Consider the following 25,999-nt stretch of genomic DNA (forward strand, 5'->3'; position numbering starts at 1 on the left):
ACCCAAATGTCAAATATTGACGAAACGGTAACCGAAACCCGATGCTCAACTTCCTGCCTCAACACACAAAGGTCTAAAGGTCACAACATCCTGGTGATTGGCTCGGGGGGTTCGGGCATAATGATCCTGTCGCCTGTCTGCGCCACAACTTTGCATCATAAATCCCAAGGGTCCCTATGGCCAGGTAGGCAGGCCAGGCGTTGTGGTGAGAGCATTTCGTTGTTTTCGTCGTCTACCATCCCACGCAGGCGGCGGAGGAGACGAGCTAGGTCTCCTCGCTGGTAATCCCTGGTGACGGCGCCACCGAAAGGATGCGTCTGCAGACGCATCTCCGTTCTACCTACCGTAATCCTTGCACCGCTCGGTACCGCTGACAGCGACAGCGATGATCGATGATCATCGAGGTCATCAGGCGGTTGCCTCAATTTCACCTCAAAAATGCATCCAACCCCATTGTGCGAGTGTCGCTGTTGGTTGGAAAATGCAAATTGGCGTGTCTCGTACACGCATGCACGAGTGGGCGATCGGTGATCGTGTTGGTTTGACTGGCGTTCCCTTGCGTCATGGCGGGCGTTTCCTTGTTTTCGCCACAAAATTACTGATCGTGATCGGAGTGGAGTGCGCGCGAGACGAATTGACTTGTGCGTCGCATAAATAATTTATTCTCCTGCTCGTGATCGCGCTCTCGTACACACACACAGAGAGAACTCGATCGCTGGCCTTCGATTTTTGGAATCGAAGGGCCATTGGTGCTGCGTCGAATTGTGTGTTCTTTCTGGGTTTGGTCGAACGGCTTTTTCGTGAATTAATTAACCACCGAGACGAGCATCAAGCAGCACAAAGCTCCTTGATGACAGCACCCCCCTTCCCTTCCAAATTTGGCGTCCGCGCGGATCGCGATCACTTTTTTGAAGGTTAGGGCGCACCATATGCGAAGGCTATGCTTTGCTTTTCAGGGCGTTCTTCGAAAGGGCGCCCCCAAGCAGTTCGAGTGAATGCGTGCCCGGGCAGCCCATCTACGTAATGCCCTCGTTCTGATCATCGTCAAGACGGGGCCATGGGCTTGCTTGAAGTGATTGGGGGTACTCGGATCGGTGTCGGGATCAATAATCACGCCATCACCCCTCACCGAGCGTCAGTGAGTCACGCTTGATCAACGCTCAACGCGATCGTGACGTCTACAGGGCTTCGTTAATGTGCGTGCGTGCGTGCGTGCGTACGTTCGATGAGTCTTTGGGACTGGCAGTGATTGCAGTGCACATGATGGAGTCGAACGCAACGCCTACGGATGGAATGCCACCGTCTGGTCTTCCCATTGTGGTGGGCGCGATTGAAAGCAATTACAGCATATTAGAAAGAGAGTGAGTGAGTGTGAGTTCAGATGCATCTGCTTCTCGATGCTGTCTTCTACTGTCTCGCAGCCGAGAAAACCATCATCAATTGTCGACGCATTGAACTGTTTTATGCTCGTTGACTCAATTCAACAATCGCTTTCGATGTACTAGCACCAACACACATGTACGAGATGTATAACATGTGGTTGTCTTCTTGATTACTCTCGAGTGTTTGAACACAACACTTCTCGTCCCCCCGGGGTGGGGAAATTATCTCCAGAACGGCAATTGTTTGTGTTGTGCACGATCGCAACCCTCGACTAACTCAACTGCGCAACGTCGCACCGACCACGACGGCTGATTAGAGGTCTACTTCACGTCCGCAACGTGCGCCGATCTTCGCGGATCGCAGGTGAAGGTCAACGGTAATTTGCAACGCGCGCCGCGCACCGCCGCCACTGATTTCCGCGCGACGCGAGCTTCTGTCGCGCTGCGATGCCCTTCGCAGAACCGTGTCAGTGAGATCATTATGTGCGCCGCTGACCAACGCTGCTGACCTCCTCCTCATGCCCGTTGCTATCTGCCCGGTGTCATTAACTGCTGTGCTTTTGAGGTTAGCAGGCACTGATCGGCCGGCCGGACAATGGCCGGAATGACTATCAACGGCGGACCTCCAACTGAAAGCCCTAACCTACTACTCGGAGCGGGATCTTCTGCGTTCTGCGTCGTCGTCGTCCGTCGAGCGCAGCGTGTGATCCACATGCCCGGAGACACACCGTGACACAATCAAGCGATCCGGCGTTTGATCCCGGGAGTTCCCGGACCGCAGCGTGGTGGATAATCCTGCACCGCTGGATGTCAACAATGTTGTGCCGGTGACACGGATTGTACAAAAAATGATGGCTTTTTTCCTTTTTTTTTGGTTTCGACTTCACCTCCTCTGCGACGCGACGCGTTCGCGCTCGTTCCAGTTGAGTCGTTTGTTTATAATCCGAAGCGAATTGGATGCTGCGACTGCCGTCATGCCCTCCTTACGCTCTCGTACGTGGTGGTGGTGGTCATTGTAGGGACCGTTGACGACAGTAATACGCGGGATCGTCCATTACTCGGTGGGCTCGGTAATGGGATGGACGAATGGCACGTTCTCTGGCAATGGACGGAACCACCATCATATTTATATACATTTTGTGTGTGTCGTTGTGTCCAACCGAACTGTTGCTGCTTTGACACAATGGAAACTTCCTCCAAAAACCACGTCACGACGACACTAGACCGGTTGATGGATTCTAAAGTAGTTTCCTCAAGAAAACCTTGAAGAACTGTTGGATAAACAGCTTTGGACTTTTGCGGAGCGCACTAATGTCATGCCACGACGTCAGAACTGAAACTTATCTTCCACTTCCACATGAGATACTTCCAGCTGAAGTGCTGCAACGTGGGACCCGGTGCCCGGAGAAGCCATTACCCAGGCCCTTCAAGTCAAGTTAGTTCAAACAGTGCCTGTCACCAGTCGAGTCGAGCTACAGAGAGAGCGAACGAGTTCTCCACCAGCCACCACTGCTCCACCCGTTGGAGGATGACAAATTGTTTTTAGCTCTTTTGCGTTCGCGTTCACATTCCGCATCGCGTCGACGGTATGCAAATCGAATGCACCGCAGATGGACGGGACGGAACGGTACGGCGGTTGGATAGAATGCATGTCGAGCAGCATTCCAGTATTCGATTGTCTCCCTAGCGCCCCCAACAAGTCTAGTGTGTCTAGTGCCTAAAACACAACGGCCTCCACCACCACGAATGGCCATTTACCATAACCTGTCAGAGGTTCCCCGCGGGACCGACAACTTAATCTTAAAGTCTAAAGTTCCCGGGTTGCCGCTGCAAGTGCATTCGTTGGCCACCGCCATTGCTGGAAGTTAACCGGCAGGTCAGCTACTCCTTTTGTGGCCATTTCGCAACACTCCAAATTGTTTGGTCGAAGTCGAAGTCGCAGCCGCGTACGACGGCGACCAGCGAGTGCGGAGCGATTCTAATTGTTGTCCCCACAAACACACAGACACGCGCTCGTGCTCCCCCTCTCTGCTGGTGGTCGGTGATGACGTTATTAGAGAAAGAGAGACACTGCCGCCGTCGTCGTCGTCGTTGATGCGGGTTGTTGTGTCTCAATGTCGATGGCGGTTGGCGGCTCGTCAACCACGACCACCGTAGTACTCGCTCGAGCGTTGCCGGAACCCGTAGCTCTACTCGTAGCCGGCACACGGTGTGCTAACGGAAAGGAAAAACGGAAGGCGAGATCGCTTGACGCCATCATCCCCGGGTCCCGGGTGTCTGATTACGCGGTCCGGTGTTGTTGTAGTGTGGACCGCTATGTACCGCTGCTGCTAGGCACTCGGTCAGCAGCAGCAGTACCAGTTAGAGTGCGATCTGTGTGATTAGGGCGATCGCGCGCTGGCCAAGGTTTAACCGTGCGTTTAACTGTGTATTTTTTTTCCTCTCTCCTGTAAAATTGAGGTTTCTCGTGCACGCGAAATCAGGTTATATGTTATCCAAGAGTGCCTTTCGGTGAGGTCAAGGGAAGAGCCTGCTACGATCCCGCCGCTATTTGGCCAATTTCTTCCTTCCTTCCACTCGCACCGATTTACTAAACCGAAAGCGTAAACTAGCGGGCGGTAAATTCAATTACCTTCGGCCATAAGCATAGCAAAAAAAAAATACACGACCCCGACAAATTCGTCCGGAACAACCTTGTGCGTGTTTAACCGTCGTATTGTGTAAGCTACTCCGGTTGGTTGGTTGGTTGGTTGGTTCGTTGGCAGTATCAATACTCGTTTTCTAGCTCGTTTTATTCGTTTTTGGCGTCCCTTCGCTCGTCTCTGCGGCATCATTCCGCGTGTGTCGTGATGACGGGCGACGTGCGCGTGTTACCGAAACAGTAAACAAGTAAACCCGCTACAAACACCACCTTTGCGCGCGGAGTGTCGACGATAATGCGCTAAACTCGGGGAGCAGAGCACAGGCCGGCAATGTTTACGGCACCAACGACGGCGACGATGACGACGGTGACTGCGATGAGTGTAACCTCGAATGTAAGGCGCTTAACCTAGACGACAACTACATGCCAATCAAGCTGAACTGAGCATCCCGGGCACAGTGTCGTCACAGCATTTTTTCCGTTGCCTTCTGGAGAACCTTGAAAGGTATTTGATTTAATTCTCGATGAAGAACGGCCATAGGTAGGACGCATGAGCGCTCTCGCGCGTTCTACATTCTCCTCCGGTGTCCGGGAGGTGGACTTTGATCTACGGGGTGAGCGCGAACTCCGGACAGACTCCGGAAGCCATAACGTCAATGCCGGTTACCGGTTGAATTTAAACGGAGTGGTCTATGGCTTTTTTGTGGTGTTAGGACGGACGGACACACCAGACCGACGCTTCCTATCTTGACGTATGAATCTCAACGAATGACGAGGCAGGTTTGCTTCAGGTTCTATCTCCATCTGGCCAGCTCGAGAGACCCGAGTCGAGGTGATGGTCCTCGGGGATGAAGTGCGAATAAGGGGAGTGTCACGCAGAGCGAACCTTTGGGGATAAATATTTAGAACAACCGTACGCGTGTGTGCGCGCGCGTGTGTGTGTCCCTCATTGCGAACCATGACAGTGACGGACGGGATGGATTCTGCGGATTTCTCATACCCCACTCCTTCGCGCTGTTTTCTGGAGTTTTGACAGCAAGCAACAAAAGCGCTAGTTCTGGCACCGACCCCCCAAAAACATCGTCTAAGCTTTCCAGCGCGAAGTAATTGCCAAAAAACCGCAAGACGAGTAGCAGCGTAGCAGGAGTTCCGCTTCATCTCACGCCTGGACATTCTACAAAATGCACAGAACAACCGTTCGCCAGGTTACGGTCGTACCTGTGTGTGGATTATTACCAGCGATGACTGGACAAGATGTATATGTCTGCCGTCTGCGGAATGAGTAAAGCACCTTCGCTAATCAGAATTCCCGTCACCGACTCGACACATCGATCAATTATCGATCGACAGCGCGCGCGCTCGGTACGTTCGCGAACAATTTGTGTGTCCCGACCATCGGGGCCGTACTACTGGATTTAGGTTTTTACAGTAGTTTTTTTTGTTATTGTTGTGGCTTGGCCCTTCGTGACCACCTTGAGATGATTCCAATGCGCTCGCTGTTGGAACACCTTAATTGCTCCTCCCTTTTTTACTACGTAGCACCATCGGACATTACATAAAGTAGCGTGATGCGATCAAGGCGCATCATCGTATCGAATGTGTGGGGAAAGAGTAGATTTTCATCAGCTCGTACACCGATGGTAACGAGCAGCAGCAGTAGCAGCAATAACCGTATAAACACACCTGCCGGCCTGATCTTACACAATTTCACTACCAAACACCGAGCGCACACAACGATCGTGGCGAGGTAGGGCATCAACTTTCTTTCGGGTTGCTCGGATCTCGAACTAACTATGAATGTACCGCGTGTTCAAAAGCCACATGTCGATGGAAAAGGTGTCGGATGCGCTGTACACACCGACTACAACTCACGAAACCATCATCACCATCATCAGATACTCAAACAAACCGCGCCCGGAGGAAAGAAGAAGAAGAAGGTGTGTCGATGCTCCCTTTTTTTTCTAATGTTTGCCGACCCCTTTTACCACCTACTCTAATCTAATCTAGCGCGCATCTCGTTTCTGCCTTTTTTTTTTTGGGAGGCTGGCCTGCTTGGGCTAGGCCCCCGGTTAGTGCTATCGGTTTCCAGCTGATGGACCCTAACACACACACATGCGGGAGGGGGAAGAGACTGGGAGACGTAAACAGCGCATCGGTTCGGCCCTGGGCTAGCCAATTACGGTGTGGCATCTTCTACGCGCTCTGGCCTGTATGTTGGGGCCGGTGGTCAAACAGTGTTGTGTGTGTGGACCGCACCCTAACCTCACTCATCTGCAACGCGCCCGGATTGCACTTTCACGCCATCGGCAATGGCGCAATGCCTTCACACCTGTGTGTGCGTGCGTGCGTATGTGTGTGTTGCGGGTTGTTTGCTTTGACCGCCCCTAAACACCGCAAAGAGCTGCAAAAAAGACACCTCAACCACTCAGAAGGTGTTAGGATCGAAGATGCCGGCTAGTACATCCAGCCGTTGCTAGGCATCGTCTCTTGTTGCATGTGTCCAACGTTTACTTTACTATTACCGCGCCTGTTTACCGGGTGAATGAATGAAATGGGGAAGGATGTTTGACGACGCGTCAAACGTGGTGGTGTGGCGAGTGTTTATATCTTGCCCAGCGAGATAAGAGGAGATAACAAAAAGGGCAACCGGAGGTGTGGACCGGTTTCCGTTGGTACCACATCCGTCTCAGAATTTAAATGGATGTCCGTCAAGACCGCGGTTCGAGTGTCTCTCTCTCTCTCTGCATTCCCATTGTACACTTCACGTTACGCCTTTTCCTCGCCCTTTTTTTTGGTTTGTTTGTTACTCGCGATTTACGTCAGAAAAGTCAGGCATCTTCCTCGTGGTGTGGTGTGGCGCCAGAGAGATTCGAGATTCTTTCGGCATCTTTGTGCCATTTTTTTTTTTGCTCATCCCAACATTCCCTCCCTAATCTATTTCTAAATCATCCCCCCCCTCCCCTCGGGTTACGCTAGTGTTGGTGCTCGATCTCGATCGCGCGCGATCTCGGACGGGGCCGGGGTGAATTATGTTATTTTAGCGTTTCGATTGTTTGTTTCACTCTTGCCCCTTTTGCCGATAGATAGTGCGCCCCGTGCTCGCTCTCTGGCATTGCTCGGAAACGCATGCTGAAATGTTTATTTGTTGTTTGCTTTTGCTGACAAAAGATTGCACGGAATGTCTCTAACGGGATGTGAAACTTGAACCCCCGCCCTCGGTCGCGACTCCGCTGCTGCTGGTGCTGCTGGCTGGCCGGCTGGCCCCCCGAAGCCGCACCGATCAAGCCATTATGGCATGTTCGTTTCCCCCTAGCAGAGCAGTAGATTGTCGGTGGGTCAAAGGTTAAGTCTATTTCGGGGTTGTCTTCTGCACCCCCTTGTTTGTCCGCTCCAATGGGGCGCGTTTCTCGAGGAGCCAAGATCATCGCGATCATCGTCTCAGAATCGATCGGCTACAGATTGAAAAGTCCCTGGAACAGCTCTGTCCTCTGAAGCTAAAGCTAAAGAAGAAGACCGAAGACCGAAGAACCAGAGAGCAAAGTATAGGTTTCCGCGGGAGGGGACGATTAACGATCAAAGGGTCTGCAGATAATTATGCCGGTGCGTACCGAGATTTGTGTTGTGTCCACCGCCGTCCACCATGCTATGTAATCGGAGGAATGTTAAATCCCCCGCGCGGGTTTAGAAGTCAAAACACACAAAGGAAAGTTCTCGGAAGAAGACCACCCTCGGCTTTGGTTCAGTTGCGGTCAGGGGCATAGCTCATTGCCCCCCACACCCTTCCATCTACTCCTCCACACGCTCTGATCATATGTTGCATTTGCGCAAAACGCAAAACATTGAGCATGTAAACATCATCGCAGCAGCAGCAGCAGCAGCAGCAGTGCAAGCATGTCGGTCGCGTACAAGGCGCGCCTATTTATGGGTTCACCCATCCTCCCACCACCATCCCTGAGGTTGATGATGGATGATGATTGAGGACTTTGGACCGCGGAGGAACCGCACATCACTGGCGGGGCCACGACGTTTAATTTACGGACTCCGTTCCGGCGATCAGATCGCGTTCTATTGGCCTCTCCATAGGAGCTAGTGGGAGCTAGTAGAGTCATCGGTAGGATTCGATTTGAAGAAGAACCTATCGCTGAGATCGATCGGAACGATCTGATCTCGCCCATAAAGGTGAAGATGAGCGAATCAAGAATCACGTTAGCTTAATGCGCACACTAACCATCTGCAATGCTGCTGTTGCCGCCTGTCCGCATGTTTTTTTGGGGGCGCGACTGGTTGAAGGTTGTTAGATCCGCATTTAAAAGCGAAACGAAACTTCCAATCTGCGGAGAGACTTTATTTCGTTGCCGATCTTTGCTCCCATCTGCTTCGGTGTCAGGTGGTGTTGGCCGCCACCGAGATGAATGAGAAGGCACTTCTGTTCGGTGGTCGGTGGGCTCCAGCTGAAAAGGGTTAAGGGAAGGAACCGCAAATTAGGGTCACGTCCTTTTTCCCGATGGCCACTTCCATTTGTTCGCTTCGCGACTCCGCGGCCGCGGCGAGTGAAAACAGTGAAGTGGTCCCTACCGCGAGATCACAAGCGCAGTAGTCGTAGTAGTAGTCGGTCGGAAGTATCGATTAGTTGGCACAGTTTCGGTGCGGTGGGCCACGGTGCCACGGGTCGCGCACACACCCACATGACAAATGTCCCGAGAAATGAGTGCTAATCCCAGCGCATTGCCATCACATCACAACGTCTCTCTGCCAGTTCGTCATCCGGGCATCATCATCATGGTCGTCGTCGTCGTCGTCACCATCACCTGCCTGACACACTTGGCAGGAAGCAACGAGACGGGAGGGAGGGAGAAGGGCAGGGAACTAATAACCCCTCATCGGCAACTCCTGCAGCTCCTCGGCTTGCCGATGACTGACGTTGCCATCGTGGTGTCTGTCTATCGCCTCATAAGGGGTGGCCGCACCCCCTAGACCTACCACTTAGCCCTCCCTACTCGACATCATCGCGGCGAATAATTGCAAACTTCCCGCAGACGAGTGAAAGTTTCCTCTTTTTCCTTCGGGTTTTGTGGCGCTGCAACGGGTACACCGGCATCTGTTGACGCCCTGCCGGTGGTGCTGCTGCTGGTGTCTCTAATCAATGTCTCGGCTTTAATAGTTCCAGCCCGTGAACTCTTCGCTCCACTACCCGGTTCCGTCCCGGGTTGACGGTGGATGTAAATGAGGAGGATGTCGAAGGCGCTGTGCCGGATCATTAGATCCCGCCCAGGCCTAGAAGCGAGAAAGAGGAGGGGGTGGTGGGGAATGCGGATTTCGCCAGAAGCCACCAAGATCATCCACCAGGCGGTGAAGTTGACCTGCAGCAGCAGCAGCGCCAGAGGAGGTTGCTTTCGCTTTCCAAACTATTTTTACCCCGCGCTCCCACCCCGCCCCATTCCTCGACACCACTCGACTCGACGCAAGAACAATCGACCATCACTGTGCGTTCTGTCGAGCGTCGTCTTCGTGGTCCGTGGTGCGTTGCATCACTGTGTGCATTGGCACACACACACACAGTCCAAGGGTGGCGTCAGCGTTTAGGCCATTAAAGCATCAACTACATTCTCCTTCCCCTGCACTCTCCGGCTATCGCTCCGTGTAGATCTAGGTCCGGTGGAACTAGGTCGACGGGCGGCCAGCCGGCCAACCCTTTTCGCATTTCGATTACATGACTGCTCGAGAATGTTTTATGAACTCGGAATCGGCATCGCATCGGTTGAGTAATGGCCGTTCCCGGGATCCCGCGGGATGGGGGGCCATCTGTGATTTTCTGTCGGGTCGGATTTTCCGTGTCTACAGCACGACCGTTGTTCCGGTGCTGTGTTCGGTCCGATTTGTCGACTTTCTTCGACACATACGCAATGGCGATGAGTAGGCTCTGAACCGGCTGAGTAAACATCATCACCACCACCAATCGTATCGAGGTCTACTAAGACCAAGTTTATCTTTTCCAACACGCCTTCTCCGTGGTCCACATGAGATCGATGCCGAACAGCCTGACAGCCACAAACAACTCGAACTTTGCTCTGTTATTGCTCGTTCGCCCGGGTGACGTTTGGTTCATCTAGAACGTTGCGCTGCGGTTCCTTAGATCTTCCTTCGCCACAAAGAAGATGGTCCCGGGCCCCGGGTGGGTGGGATTCGCAGATTTTACCCCATCCCCCTTAACTTCCTGGCTCTGCTGGACCACCATCTGTTCGGTGGCGCGTCCAGAAAATAAACATGACATCGTTCGCGCGAACTCGAACCAGTGACGAGACTTCCTCTGTAGATGCTACTGCACTCAATATGTGATGCGTGCTGTGCGCGTGATTCCGGCTTTTTTTTTCGCCTCGAGCGGCTCAGCACACTAACTGCTCGACAGCAGGACGACGACGACGACAGGACGACGGCACGTTGCCGATGGCGGACACCATTTGGCTATTTTTACATCTTCCCCCCCGACCCCCCGAAAAAAAATCGTTTAATGTAAATAAACGACAGGCCATGGCTTATTTTTGGCAGCGGGTGGAAGGACGGGAGGCAGGTTTAGCATCCGATGATGGCGAGCGCGCGCGCGCGCCAGAGAGAGATTTTTTGTTGTTGTGTTTTTTTCCCCATTTTTCATGTTCTTCTTCATAAAAAAAAAAAGAAAAGATTGTTCCATTCTAACGCCGAGCGCCCCGACGTCGACGCGCTGCTGCTCTTGAACGCGAGCATCGTTTTTGTTGTTCTATTTTTAATGGAAACTCATGCGCATCATGATCATGTCTGGTCGTAGTGTACTATACACTTACAGCCATACCGTACTACTGCTGGCCTATGGCCCAGTGAAATTTGAGAAGCAGCAAATAGCGAACGAGCGAGCGAGCGAGAAAAGAGTACCTTTCTCTCATCTTCCTGCGGTGATGACAATGTTTTGGGGGCGAGGGTGCCAGCGTACGTTTAAGTGTCGCAGGCCACCAGAAGTCATTCAGAAATTAAATTCTTGCTTGTGTGTTTCCGCCGCTTGCGCGTTGTTCTGCTGCCTGCTCCCGGTGTCGTTTGTCAATGTCGCGTCCGTGCCCTAGGTCATCATTAGCAGCATTAGCAGCGGCATCTTCGTTTGAGATTGCGAACGCTCGATCTGCTCGAATAACAGGAACGTGAGCACATTAGCTCTTAGTGGATCTCGTGGATCAGTAGATCACACTAACACGCACCGAACTGCTCGAAATGTGTGCGCACGCGCGCACATTGCGGCTCAGGACGTACACCGATCTCGAGCACCTCGTTCGCCCTTAGTGCTCAACCAAAGTTCGACTCGTGTTGGTGTGTAACGTTGGTCCCCCGGGGGAGGCGAATTCGTTAGCGGTGCCGGTGTACTGATGCTGATACCGATCTTTCATAATCATCAGCAGCAGCAGCTGATAACCGCTACCGCTGCCGATAGACAGCCACAAACACACGGCGGTGGCCAAATAATGTGTGTTCAAATGTAATTAGTTACTGCCCTGACAGTGGCAGACAGGCACGGAAGCGTGTAACGGTTCTCTGCCCGTCAGTCAGTGCAGAGTCAGCACAGTGTGGGTGTCGCCACCGTCGTCGAGAGATGTCAAACCAAGGACTATTTCTACTTCAAGTAAGGCTCGTCTTGGCGCGCTGAAATGGATGGCGTGTGGCCATGTTTTGACCACGTGTGACGTGTGATTCTTCTTCTGCCAGAAGGCGAAAAACGAAAGCCGGATGCTAGCGAGATCCGCAAATGGTATCTTCCCTTTAGTAGCGTCTCTCTAATGGTGCCACGGCAGCAGTTAATGGTGTGTCCTGTTTTTTTGGGGTGGACAGCTAGTTTTGCACACTCAAAAAAACATCCCCACCCGAAAGGCCTGTGTCATCCACCCGCGGATATTCCCACGCACGTAATCGTCCCTAAATAGATGGCGATCGTGGCAGTAGCAGCAGAGGCAACAGCAGCGGCGGCAACAGCGTCAGCACCGTGTGAGCGCGTGTCTGTTTTCAAGGTTCCACCGTTGTCGGTGGTGGTGGTGGTGATGAAGCGTGCAAAAGATGTCACAGTCAGGCACAGAAAGTCCGGCCCAATAGATGATCTATGATTCAGCGAGTCAGGATTGCGGATTGGCGATGGTTTGCTCGACCCAGTGCTCGATTTGTGGCCACGGGCCGGCGCGGGCTGAGTAGAAGTCGACGCGATGGACGCGACGTGAGTGCATTCTTTGGTGTTGCGAGAAGAGTTGCGAAAACGGTGGGAAGACCATCATCATCATCGTCGTACATCATCACTTCTGCGTGTCCACCACAGACAGAAGGTTGGCGCACTCGCGCTCTAGTGGATTGTTTACGGATTCGTGCTGTTGTTGCTGCGCGTTGCGTCAACCTCGTGCTCGGTGTTCGTGCTTCTTTTGCTTGGGCCCTTTTTCCGCCAACGCAAAACCCCGAAAATGGTGAAAACGGGAGGTTAAATAGTGGAGGGAGGGCGGGTGGGCTGGACCTACTCCCCATATAATTATGAATTCACGCCATTGACATTGACACGTTCTCGCACGGGCTATTTGGTGGCCGAACGCCGAAGACCCAGTCCCCGAGACGTGAGCAGAACGTGCTGATGCTGCTGCTGCCGCTGCTGCTGCTGACTCGCCCTAATGGCGGGTGGTGTGACAGTGACCTATCGCTGGCGAAGATGGCTTCAGATCCGGACACCACGGCCCCCCGGCATCTGTCACGATCTGTGGATGCAGATTCGCTTCTTTTTTTTGGCCAACGCGCAGCCGCAGTGACCGTGTGTGTGTGCGTGTGTCACGTTGAGGAACTGACTGATCAGCCCCGTTATTACTGTTCTTTGGCTGACTTTGGACCCCCCCCGCAACCCGAGGCAGGTCAACGTCTGAACACTGTAGTTGCGAGAGAGAGAGCAATTTAAGCAATTACCAATTCAAGTAATTTCTGTTCCACTGCTGCCATCACCACCAGCACCACCGTTCACCTGGTTTCGGTTCTGTCGGACAGAGAGAAGAGGCAGGCGGTCGAGGATCACTTTACTTGAGATCAGATCAGATTGATTCTCGGTCATCTCTTATAGACCTTTCATCGCTCTACAGTCGATCTACGATATGTTAACACATCTTAGTTTCGCCGTAAAAGGAAACATAGACACTCAAGGTCTGTTTCTGTTAATGGCTGCTCCAAATTATCGAGCCGCTAAACGGAATGACGATTCATCGTTTCGGTCGTGACGCTTTCGTGAAACGGTCTAGTGTCACATGATCGCGATCGGCAATCGGCGCGTAAACAGACGATCAAATCAATCTTCCAGCTCCCATAAACTGTGTACATAATAAACCAACAGGCCATTAACCGACCGACCAACCAGGGCCGGTCGCTGCCGAGGCTACCAGGAAACCCACATTTCGTAATGCCGGCCGCGCATACCTTTACGCCACGGAAGAAGGGTAGTCCTTGGGCCGTTTGCCAAAAAAGCGTAAATTTGCGATCCTGCTGACTGTATAATAAACCTGTCCCGGGTTGACAGGAGTTGCAAAGTTGGGGTGTGCTGTGCTGTCATCCGCCGAGAGCTGCTGCTCTCGGATGCTCGCTGCGCCGGAGCGTCTTTTCACCGACAGAAAGATGGTGATTAAGATGGGTTACGTGTGCATACGCACGCACACACTCGTACACACTCTTGTACGAGTGGAGAAATGTGGAGATTCTTTGTGCCCGAGATCCTAGCGATCAGGGCATATCTTAGATCACCGCGATCAAACCGACCTGATCGATCGGAACCGATCGCATGCAGGGGATTGCGTGAGCCCCTCGAGGTTGAGAAATGGTTATTGCGCTGCTTCTTTTGTCTGTTTTTCCCAAAAAAAAACCCCAAAAACCGACCGTCTTCCGGCTGCCCAAAAATAAGATCTCTGCGGCGGGTGTGTGTGTGTGTGTGTGTGTCTGTGTGTTTGTCCGCCCCAGGGCTCCCTGCTCTGGCGGTATCCGTTCGCTCGATCGCAAAACGGAAATCGATCGAGAAAAATCGATTCGATCGCCCAGTTTTCCAACACACAATACGCAGATCGAGCGATCCGGTACCGTGGTTTTTCTTTCCTTCCTCGGCTGGAAAAGCTCTAAATCCGTTACCTAATGATCGGGGAATTCACCTGCAATGCGGTAGACGGACTTACTTGCACGACGGTGGCGACGGTGGCGAAGGAGGAATGAAAATGAATCGAACCTCTGCTGGATATCGACTGTTGCCTGGTATTCTGGTGTTTGACGAAAAGGGGCAGAGAGACTAACCTGTGCGGGGGAAAAACGTTCCAAAGGTTGACTCTCGGTGCCCGGGAGTCGGGTGGAATGAAAAAAAAAAAGAATGAATGGAGGAGAGGTCGGGTCGATAAGCCGGAGCCGTGGAACGCGGATTGTATACAGACGACTATTTTTAGAGCCGCGCCGCTTTCACCGGCATCACGGGCAGGCGCTAGAGCGATCGCTTGGAATGCAGGCGAAATGGATGACCCGAGAGCGCTCGAGCAGCAGAGTTTCCCGAAGGAAAAATTCCTTCATTCGTTTTTCAATTCGTTTTTTTCACTAGATCGCTTTTTACTGAAATTCTCTTCTCTTTTCTTCTCTTCCGGGCAGACTGTCCAGACTGCGTCTCCGTGGAGGCCCCAGTTACCGCTACCGAAGGACGCAACAGTTCATGTGCAGCAGCAGCAGCAGCCGCCGCACCAGCAGCAACAGCCCCAGCAACAGCAGAAGCAACAACAGGAAATGGAGCGTGTTACGGCAAACAGCAAGAGCAAGGACAAAAAGTGGTCCCTTGGCAGCCTGTTCCGGAAGAAAAAGAAAGATCTCGATACGGATTCGAGCTCGGAGGAGGACCGGAAGGCGGGCTTCGTACCGGTCAAGGGTCACGGAACGTTGAACGGGAAGCGTAAGAAACGCTCGAGTCGTATCGTCGGTGCTGGATTCGATCACATCGTCGTCAGTCCTCAGCCGCCACCGCAACAGTTGCTTCAACCAGTTCAACAGCAAGTGCTGCTACCACACCAGCAGCATCATCATCATCCGCAGCAGCAGCAGCAGCAGCAGCAGCAGCAACACACTCCACAGCAGCATCACAATCAGTACGGGTTCCGGGAGAGCGATAGCATCAATTCGATCGATCGGTACACCGCCAATGGATCGCTTGATCGGCGCACCGGCAGGAAGGAAGTGCGTGGCGGTGGCATCGTCCGGAGAAACTCGAAGGAACGACAATCATCCAGCGATGAGGAATCACACCGATCCTCCTCGATGTCACGCTTCCGGAGTGATGACAGCCTCGGTAATCACAGTGCGGGATCGCATCGCAAATCACGTACGGCCCGTACGGAGCGCTACCTAAAACGGATGTCCGGTAGGGATGATGGTCACAGTCCACAGCAGCAGCACCATCACCAGGCCCTTGCACCTGGGCACGTGAATCGCTGGCATACGCAACCGATATCGCCCAGTATGTTGCCACACGGTGGTAGCATACAATCGGTTGACGTTGCCTATCGACGTCCGGCGACACTAGGATCCCATCCGAATCTGCGCAATTCGGCCAGCCTTACGAATGTCCATGGTGGGGTGCATGGTCATCAGCTACGGTACGCGGTATCACCGAGCTATTCACATCAGCTACAATTGCAGCAGCAGCAGCTCCCTTACGCATCGCAATCACCGCCAAACCCACAAACGGTGACGTACGAGAACAGTTTCTACATCCAGAGTAAGGCGAGCTCGATGAGGGATGCGATCCGTAGTCCACCTCCGATTCCACCGAGGGATCCCCAGCGTCGGCTAACGATCGGTCACACCAACGAGGCTCGTCCCGTATCGTACGCCTTCGATCGCTATCATCAACTGCAAGGAGCGAACGGTGCGAATGGAGGAAGCAACATATGGCAATCGAATGGCAAATGCAACAGCGAGGATCGACTGTGGGTTGGTGGACAATCGGCGATGGTTCAACGAACGCCACCGCCACCTTCGATGCACGGCGGTGCTGGCTTTACCGTCACACCACCGAGAGCTTCCTCGGTACAGCCTGCTGAGTTGCATCAACACCACCATCATCACCATCAACACCAGCAGCAGCAGCAGCAGCAATCGCAGCAACCTCAGCAGCAGAAACAACGTTACATCTCCCGTCAGCAGCAACCGCAAGCGGTGGTACATCCACCGAGTACGCCACCCTCCAATGTCGCTTACCATCATCATCAGCATCATCAACAGCAGCAACAGCAGTACCAGCAGCATCAGCAACAACAACAACCTCACTATCATCACGCTGCAACGCTTCCAGTCCAGACACCTCCAACTCAGCAACAACAGCGACCTGGTGGTGAGTGGCGCTACATAACGGATGTAACGCCACGATCGCGTAAACCGATCCAGGTCCAGGATCGTACCTTTGAGCCGTACGAACCGAAACGTTCGCCACAGCCAGCACCGACGGGCAGTGAGTCCTCGCTGGTTTACAGTGGCAACACGACACCATCCGGTATCGCTACGCGCTCCACCCCGAGATCAGTTCGAGCGGATAGCTCCGAGTCGGTCAACGGAACGGCCAGTGGTTCCCGTACACCACAGCAATCCGCTTCGGCTTTTTGGCGCAAAATTGAAGAGGAACAGAGTGCTGCATCGGGATCAGTGGCTACTACCGCAAACCGTCGCGGAAGAGCTACCGAGCGTCGGCCAGGTGTGGCCGGAACGGCCGTTTCATCGCGCTCGGTGTCCACCTCCCGGGCGCTAGAGATTATGAATCGTCGAAATCAGGAGTTGACTCGGGAGCTGGATCATCTACTGGATGATAAGCAGCAACAGCAGCAGCAGCAGCAGAGTGATGAGAATGTCGTCAGTGGACGGTTGTATCTGCGGCAAGCTGATGCCAACCAGACGACGGTCCGATCGCCGAACGAGAAGATGTACGAGGTGAAGGTTAAAACGTCCAGTCGTCCACTGAATGGTGCTAATATGGCGGCGGCCTCATCACCAGAGAAGGCAGCCAACAAGTACGAGGAACATGTTGCTAAGACGGTCGCTGGATCCCAGACCGTCTACCGGCGTTACGGTGGTGATAAGCAGCCTGAAGTTCCAGCACCGACACCTCCGATGCGTACGATTTCGAAGCGGAACTCCTGCTCCGAGGAGGAACTGGCCAGGAAGCGTAAATCGGCCAACCTTGAGGAAGCGATCAGTGAGCTGGAAGCGATCTACAAAAGCCTCAAGCTGAGCGATGAAGATTTACTCGAGCGGGCAGAGCAACGTGATCTACCGACACCGACCGGGTTCAGTCATCGTGCGCGCACCTACCGCTACGATCCCGATCCGGAGGACGATCGTGCGAAACCGGAACCCGATCTACGACTCGACGATTTGAGTTATCGCAGCATTAAGCGCGCGAACAGTTCGCTGAAGACGACAGACAACCAACCACCGTTCGGTATTCCCGTTGGTCCGATTCCACCGCCTCCAACGACGGACTATCTGACGGTACAGCCACCGTCCAAGCAGCAGACACCACGCTTCGTGCCCCGTCAATCGCCGGACCTCGTAGCGGATGATCTCGCCTTCCGGCAACTGCGCAAGGATAAGGATCTGCACGCTAGCTTGGATAGGAAGCCGGCACCTGCGACGACGCCTACGACGACGACGTCCGTGCCAGTGTCCGGTAACACGAGCAGCGGATCGGAGGAATCACGCGTCACGAAGCGTAACTCGGGATCGACCTACTACACGCAGATCCAGCGTGATGCGGCCAAACCTTCGGGCGGTAATTTGGAAGACTACTACAAGCTTGAGCTGTACGCCAAGAGTCTCCGCGAATCGAGCAGCCCTGCAAAGACGGAGAAGCCCCAACAGAGGAAGGAATCAACACCCGGTGCGTCCTCACAAACCGTTGAAGTACGCGCCAAGAGTGGATCACCACCAAAGGATCGCAACCGTGGTGCGGTCTTTAACCTTCCCTCGACGCTCAAATCCAGCTCGAGTGGCAGTCCTCCGAAGAGCCCCCGATCGTCGGATGGTGGCAGTGAACCATCGAGCGTCACACCAACGCCCAGACCCCGGTCTGGCACGGAACCGGTGATCGTCGGTGCGAAGCATAAGGCCGAGTTCGAGGAAATCCTGAATGCGATCGCACTGGAGGCACAGAATACGAGCGAGAAGCTGGGCGCCGATTTGGCCGAGCTGCGCAAGGAAACCCTCTCGGTATCGAGCGGAACGAGCCCGGAGACGAAGCCGAATCGTCGGAATGCGGTCAACAAAACGGTGGCCGGACCATCGGCAGTAGTCGCTGCCACCGACGTCAAGGTGACGCAGAAGCACTCGAACGAGATCGATCAGGTAGCCGAAGCGGCCAAATACTGCGAGCAGATGCTTCGTGGTGTGATTGAGGAGACCGGCACGGTAAAGGCACCATCGGTGGAACCGGAAGAGACCAAGGTGGTGCCGGAAGTGACCATGATCGGACGGGTCATCCTCGACAAACCGACGATCGTGATCGAGTCGAAGGTGGTGGAAGAACCGGTGGTGGATGTACCGACGGAACCGGTTCACCCGATCAGCGGCGAACTGAAATCGGGTGTCTCCAGTGCAGTGGAGGGACTGATCGCTCAACTAACACCAGCCGGTAGCTTCGAGGCGCTCAGCAAACGGTGCCAGGAACAGTTGAGTGAGCTGGAGGATCCACTGACCTCGGACGGTGGTGCTGCTGGTGGCGATGAGCGGGTAAAGTCTTCGATCGAGCGCGATTATGATAATCTGGTCGAGAGCATCAATCCGTTCGAGTCGGATACGGATAAGAAATCGACGGAAGAGGAGATCGATCTGATCATGAAGGAGTGTGGCATCGAGTTGGAACTGAGCTCGGCATCCAGTGTTGCGCCAGCGCAGAGCAAATCGTTGGCTGCTATACCAGGCGTTCAGGCACCGCAGAAGGTAACGGCCAGTGCACAGGTCGATCTCGGTGATATCGATCGTTCGGTCGTACGGGAGCGCGTATCATCGGTCGAGTGTCTGAAGCCGAGTGTGATCGCGGCGGAACAACGTAAGCGATCCAGTTCCTCCCGGTCACCGCCGGTATCGTCCTCGGTCCGGTTGACCCCGTCCGATACGGAGTCGCAGTACAACTCGTCGGAGGAGCTGGCCATGATCTTCGGCATCAAGAGTCCATCACCGCCAGGTAAAGGAGCAACCCCCGTGCGTGTGCCGCTTTTGTCGTTGTCGTTGTTGCCGTCGTGTGCCACCAGCCAACCCCCAAAGCAATCCCCGTCCTCTAAAGCTCCCAGCGATCCGGAGCAGACCACACAGGCGGCTACCACGGTACCATCAGCGATCACTGCCGATGAGCATGATGGTGGTGAAGCTGATGGTGATCGGGATGGCGATGCCGGTGTGGTCTTCTCCGTGACCGTACCCAGCATCTCACACCTGGCCCGTAAACCCCCTAGTACCACCATTACTACTACTACCACCACTAGCACCACCGTGGCGAGTGTTGCGTGTCGCTCCGCTACTAATAGCATCAATGCTTGTAACAACACTGTCACTACCAACCAACAACACACCACCTCCACCACCACCGCCACAAACACCGCTACCACTCAGCACGATAGTGACACCAGCGCCACCACGCATGACCTAGAAGAGGACAGTGAGGTGCATGAAGTAGAACCGGAACCGATCGCCCAGATCGAGAGCTTCTATCTGATGCGCAGCAGTACGACGCTGCTGCCGCACAATCTCGATACGATCCATGAGGATTTAGAGGAGGAAACGAATCCGGCCGATGGTGGCGAATCGACGACCACGGATTCGGGCAATGTGAGCCTGAACGATTTCGGGTGCGAAGGTACGGTCACTAAGGAACCGGCTACGTTCGTGAACGAGATGCAGATTGGACCGCAGGCGCCGGGATTGATCGGTTACTATCCGTTCCGGTCGGTGCTTCAGATACCGGAGATTTTCATCGAAGATGTCAGCACGCAGGAGGAAGAGGAAGAGCAGGAGGAGCAGAAGGTTGAAGAGTCCACCGTTTCCACCGTACAGGAAGCTGGTTCCACTGATGATGAGCTGAGCGACACCGAAGATCCGCAGATGGAGACGTTTGCTGAACTGGAGCGATTGGAAGCGGAGCGGCTGCGCCAGGAAGCAGTACGTGATGCGCTGGTTCCGAAACGGTCAACCAACAGAAACGACGGTTCCAGCTGTAGCCGGACGGGTCGAACGGATGGTGGTGCCACGAAGCGCAAGGGTAGTAGCAGCAGCAACAGCAGTAGCTTGGTGCAACCGCAGCATGTCGTTCTTGCATGTACTTACGGCTTAGCTAATAGTAACATTGATTACATTAATGTTTTTGCGATCATCATTGCCATCATTATACTGTTCGCACTTATGGTAATCTAGAGAGCAAGAGCAAAAGCAAGAGAGAGAGAGAGAGAGAGAGAAAGATAGAATAGTTAGAATGGGGATTCTGGGCACATTCCACGCTCTACGAGCACTTTGGGTGGGTGGCAAGTCACCATCGCACTAGAACGACATGCACTGACCACCATTCCATTTGCCAGGCAATGCAGAAGGACAAGATTCTTATGGAGAGGAGTGACAAAAAGGTAGACAGTGGAGGAAGAACGAATCTCTTGCGATCTACTTTCAATCCTTGGTGTGTCCCCACACACCAAACCAGGAAAGTGTCGACGAACGAGATTTTGAATTCTTCTTCCGCTGCTACCTATTGGGGGGGGGGGGGGGGGTTCCTTGAGTTTCTTGTGTTTCTACTAGGAACTGGTTGCGTATTCTGCATTAGCCATTGGTTAATGGTGGTCCACAAACTTGGCACACTTAGCTCGGGCACACCAGAGCACTCGGTTTCACCAGTTTTCGATGTCACGCAATTTGCTCCGTTCTGTTGTTAGTTTCTTGATGTCCCTAACCACGTGTTGCCGGCCGGACGGTCGATCGATCGAACTGTCGAATTGTGTCATTATCGTTGAGCTATCTTCATCTGTGTCCCTTCCTTATCATCCGACCGGTGGTAGCGGTGGTCGAAGAAACGGATCTACATCCCAGTACGACCGAGAGCAGCAGTGTCGTCTCGTTACCGAAGCCTGACACCGGGTGCCAACCACTGATACCGTGTATCTGTGGTCCGGCAAAGGAGCCACAGCATGGCCTAGACGAACAGCTTCGTCCGGCGCCCGCGGAATCAGCGGTATCGGCATCGACGTCTATCGACAACCAGGACTCGCAGCAGGAGGAAAGTCTTCACTCTTCCAACTCTTCCAACAAACTCCGATCGCATCCCGGATCGAAAGCGAATCGCGACTCTACCGGCCCCTTCCAGAATCTCTGCTTCTGCCTATTGTAGGGATTACGCTCTCTCTCTCTTCGGGTACTGTAATACTGTACTACGTGTACTTGTTGTGTGTGTGTTAGCTTGTTAGCTCTGTGTATAGGAACCCGTTTTTGGTTTGTTCATTGTTTGCGGTGCGGTTCGCGGTTTAGGGCCCGGAAAGCCTTACGCCCTCGGGCCGCAACTCCGTCAGGCGACTGCGAAGGAAGGGAATTTGAAGAAGGCGAGCCCCTTACCTGCAAGGCCCCTCTCTGCACACGCTGCAGCCACGGTGGAGGAGTTTCTGGAGACTGTTACCATGTGCCAATGAATTTTTGTTATCGTTATGTATATGCCTTCGCTCTGTCGCTGCCGGATCGAGAGTACTCTATTGAGTGTCGTTTTAAGCCGAGCGTCTAGCTCTACTATATAGTGTAACGAAATAGGACCTAAAAGATGAATTTATATGAATAACATGAACCCGTATAACGTTGAGTATAACACACTTACCACATACACGCATACACGCGATCCTATTGCCTTCCAGATTTGTAAACGCTTAGCCTTAATCGTAGCAGTAGTAGTACCTATCGCGATAGCAAAATAGCGCGGCGCTCTCTTAGCTCTTAGTGCGCTCCTGTCGAACCTTCCGAAACTAACATCGTGCAACAGCGATGTCCTTTTGATCCTTCGGCTGCCACCCAACGACTCAAAGTGTTTCTGTTTCTTTCTTCTTTTCTCTGGATTGTGTTCTTTTTTCATCCCGATAGATCTTTAACAAATCGAGGATTCGGGACGGGGGGTTGGTTTGTATAGAAAGATAGAACCATGTAAGCCAGGGATAACTAGATCTAACAAGGAATGCAGAAGAAACAAGCGAAAGCAAAGGAATAATTTCAGAGTAGCGCACGGGTTGCTGCGATGTGCTAGGAAGATTGCTGAGACCGAGAACAGATCGCCGCATCGTCTACAACAGAGGAACAAACCAGGGACACGTGTCCGACGAGACACGAGTGATAGAGACAGGCAGGCAAGGAAGGGTAGGCAGCTATATAGCAATCGTGATCACGTCCGTAAATCGTTCTGACGATCGGTTATTAATAGCAGAATCCAGACAGAATCGGCGGCTCTGCAGCAATCGTCTCAAGCAAGCGACGAAGGATGAAAGTAGGAGGAAGAGGAGGCGGTAGCATTGAGAGCAAAAGATCGATCAAAATTGTTTAGAAATCTGTAAATTCCGCTCTTCCGCTTGCTACCGGGTGTGGTGTGTAGTGCTTCGCCGTAGTGTTGCTGCCGCGATCGGTGATCGTTCTTCCAGAATCCGTAAATGAGGGCGCGGGCGTTGAGAGTAGCTTCAGTTTCAGCAGCAGCAGATGCACCAGCAGATAGAAGACGTAGTAGTGATTAGTTGATAGCAATGTATTATTTGACGCTATTCCGTTTCCCTCTTTATTTTGTTGTTGATTCGCTGTAGAAATAAAATGTGAAACCTACACTGTAATCTGCTTTTGAGGTTGTGTTTGAAGGATTTTGCATTCCGTTGCGTTGTTGCGATTGGTTTTCTTGTTGTTTGAATTGTTTTATTTATTGAACTGTACATAACATGACGTAGAAGGAAGGGGTCCAACATCATCCGACATGTATCCACTGTTTCCAAGACCAATCAGGCCCCAGAGCTGGCCAGAAATCATTACCCTTGATTTATGGCCGCGACGTCTTATGCTATTGTTGGCGGGGTAATGGATAACGATTATCGGGCATCGATCTGGGAGCGTGCGGAATCCGGGGCGTCTATGGCTTATCTGGCCAATTTATGATCCCATCGAAGGTAGGAACACCTGTTCACGGGACCGCGAAACCGGTGCGGCCAATCTGGGTTTGCTGATGCCTGTCTGCTATAAAAGCCAATCGATTGCTGCCGATGATTTCATTCCCGCAATCGTATCGCAGTTCAGCAAGCTACTAATTGTTCCGATGGCTCCGTTGACGGTTGTGCTCGTGTTGGTTGGAGTTCTGGCCGTAACGGTGAGCGGTGCCGGCGTGGCTACTCGTGCCTGTTCCGATGGACGACCACGCCCGACGGAGGTCCGCGTGGAAGGTTGTACCGTGCCACCGTGTGATCTAGTGCGTGGTTCGGATGCCGTCATGGATATGGACTTTACGGCACCGTTTGCTGCGGCCAGTCTTCGCACGGAAGTCATAGCGACGGCCTTGGGAGCGACTGCACCGTTCGAGCTACCGCCGGATCGTGCGGCCGCCTGCAACTGGCTCCAGAATACCCACTGCCCAGTGAGCGCTCATGAGGACATTACCTACCGGTTGAGCATGCCCGTTCTGCTGGTTTATCCGCGTGTCAGTCTCACGCTTGAGATCAACCTGGTCGACGAAAACCGCCAATCGTTGGCCTGCTTCGTGCTGGATGCTCGTGTGGTTTCCGGCCGTGCGGTATAAGCTCTGCTGCTTCAATGCACTGTGTTTAGACTGGGATATAATTTTTGGAAATAAATTTGGACAGTAAAGCCTAGCGAAAGGACAAACTACTGAGAGAAAGATCTATCTTTCACAAACTACTTGGGGTCCTTTTTATACGAAAATCTCCCCTCTAACTGCGCACATTCGGGGCTGGTATGGTCAAAGTATGATGAAAGGGTTTAGAATCCTTTTTCGTTGTTCCTGGGTCTTTTTGGGGATTTTTGGGGAGTTTTTCGAGCAAAATATGAAGATATCGAGCAAAAAACGGCAAAATTAAACAAAAATCAATCGAAGAGCTTCGCGTTTTCTCCTGTAGGGTGCGCTGTTTAGTCAAACACACTAGTGCCCTCTACAGGTCGAACGACGAACTCCAAAAAATAGGACTCTAAATGTTGTCCACCAAATGATCACACGAAATCCCACCGTTCAAAATGAAATGGCACGGTGGGATTTGTGTGTCTTTTGACCAAAACCGTTAGAGACTGGAGTTCAGTACTTTTCTTGCGAGAGAAAGGTAACGTGGCGAACGGGCCACCCTGTGCCGATTTTGTTGTTTTGGTCCACGGTTTAAGACGTTCTCTACACTGCGCAAAATCTTTTGATGCCAAGTCGAAACAAAAGATTTTGCGCGATGTAGAGAACGTCTTAAGGCTCTGGCAAACTGGCTGCAGCACGAGCGGCAGCAGCGGCACTTGCGGCACTTGCGGCAATTCCGTACACCATTTCGGCTTGTCAAACACGGGATCGAATGGGAGCGTTCAAACGTGCAGCACGTGCGGCAACTGCCGCATCCAAAAGGTGTGTGGAGTAGCCGTCAAAAGTGAATTGTGGCGTAATATTTGAATGACGGTGTAAATTATTTCGGCTACTTTTTTAGTTTCTCATGAAGTTATACACAAAAATAAGAACTTTTAAGCATTGTTTTGTTGAAAACTGAAATATATTGTTGTTAGATTCCCTTATGATCGATTCCACACCGATGTATAAAGAAAAACAAAAGTAATGTTATTGTTTATCGAATCTATGTAATCATTCGACTGTCCAGAGGCTACTTTGCTGCAGGAAATATGTATTCTTCTTGTTTTAAGCCCGTAACATCAGCAAAAGAAGCGATGGAATTATTCCAAAACAAGTGAAATTCTTTCTCAAAATTACAGTGTTCTGCATATGTCTGTCACTTCATAGCTCTTCCTTCTTGGGGTATGGAAAAGCATTTGTAATAGGATAACCAAAATGCTGTTTGTTAGCATAATTTAAATTATATTTCATATTTTCATAATTAATTTTGCTTTGTAGCAATCGAAACAGTTATTCTACACATTTGTACAACACTGTACTCATAACAACATTGCTTGATGTGTTGGTCGCGGTCTGAACGTGCACTGCCGCAGCTGCCGCTCGTGCTGCAGCCAGTTAGCCAGAGCCTTTAGCATTTTCTAACTAGCTCCGTGTAGTGTGGAACAATCTACACTCCTCCGATTATCTTACGACTTTTACTATCACCGGGACAAGCGGTGCGTGTGCGTTTCGTTTCATTAAAACCTCGACAATCGGCGCGCGCGCTTCGCTCTTTTTCGTCAGTTCGCGGTCTCCGTGGCGGTTTCCGGTGGTTTTTATCATTCGTTTTTACTGTGATTATTTCGAATGTGCAAATTTGCGTCCGGGTATTTCGACTCCCTCCCGAAAAAATAACGGTACGTTTCAGGAGATACAGCAGAATCCCACAAAAATGGACCGGAGGTTAATTTCCAGCTGATGTGTTCGCTGCCGCGAGTTGTTGTTCCGGCTGGCCAGCGAATTTCCTCGTTCTGGTTGTGTCCTTCGAACCGCGAAATCCATACGATAACCGAATCCCCCGCATTTAGCTCCATTTTCCACGGACGCGATAAAACAGGGAAGAAAATGGTGGCCTCCATTTATCCGGACGGGCAGCAGCAGCAACGGCGGCGTGTTCCATTTTGTACGATAAGAACGAATCATGGTGCTGTAGTTGTGGCTGCTTGGCCAGGCAAGGTTACTGGTGCAGTAGTTCCTCGGGCAGGCTCCTCTGCTTCTTCTTCTTCTTGCTGGGGGGCCGCCGGTGGCCACCAAGAAGCGCATTTTCCAGGTCGCACGCTAGAAGATAATCCCGTT

The 25,999-nt window shown here is 52.5% G+C and overlaps 3 protein-coding genes across 5 annotated transcripts in view; all 3 read left to right on the plus strand.

Annotated features, from left to right (window-relative positions):
- The first annotated feature begins 4,120 nt into the window (after nt 1-4,120).
- Nucleotides 4,121-20,800, plus strand: LOC125954543 (serine-rich adhesin for platelets-like). The gene is made up of 2 exons (XM_049684938.1): nt 4,121-4,417; nt 14,674-20,800. Exons 1-2 carry the CDS (start codon nt 4,355-4,357, stop codon nt 20,467-20,469), a joined length of 5,859 nt encoding a protein of 1,952 aa, XP_049540895.1. The 5' UTR covers nt 4,121-4,354; the 3' UTR covers nt 20,470-20,800.
- Nucleotides 20,801-23,145: 2,345 nt separating this feature from the next.
- Nucleotides 23,146-23,845, plus strand: LOC125954536 (NPC intracellular cholesterol transporter 2-like). Its single transcript, XM_049684931.1, has one exon. It carries the CDS (start codon nt 23,279-23,281, stop codon nt 23,843-23,845), a length of 567 nt encoding a protein of 188 aa, XP_049540888.1. The 5' UTR covers nt 23,146-23,278.
- A 1,469-nt stretch (nt 23,846-25,314) lies between these two features.
- LOC125954400 (supervillin) overlaps nt 25,315-25,999 on the plus strand; it is a 91,131-nt gene continuing 90,446 nt past the window's right edge. Inside the window, exon 1 of one of the 3 annotated variants that reach the window (XM_049684653.1) lies at nt 25,315-25,380. The gene's annotated coding sequence lies outside the window, so the exon portion shown is untranslated. Of the gene's footprint in view, nt 25,381-25,418; nt 25,561-25,999 lie in introns of those variants that run through there. The other 2 variants (XM_049684654.1, XM_049684651.1) reach the window with 2 other exon arrangements.

Source organism: Anopheles darlingi, chromosome 3 (genome assembly GCF_943734745.1).
Source record: "Anopheles darlingi chromosome 3, idAnoDarlMG_H_01, whole genome shotgun sequence".
NCBI classification, from domain to species: domain Eukaryota; kingdom Metazoa; phylum Arthropoda; class Insecta; order Diptera; family Culicidae; genus Anopheles; species Anopheles darlingi.

Coding starts and splice junctions, on each gene's coding strand:
- LOC125954543 (XM_049684938.1), top strand. CDS start 4,355: ATGTTTACGGCACCAACGACGGCGACGATGACGACGGTGACTGCGATG. Junction 4,418..14,673: donor CGATGAGTGTAACCTCGAAT/GTAAGGCGCTTA, acceptor TCTTCCGGGCAG/ACTGTCCAGACTGCGTCTCC.
- LOC125954536 (XM_049684931.1), top strand. CDS start 23,279: ATGCCTGTCTGCTATAAAAGCCAATCGATTGCTGCCGATGATTTCATT.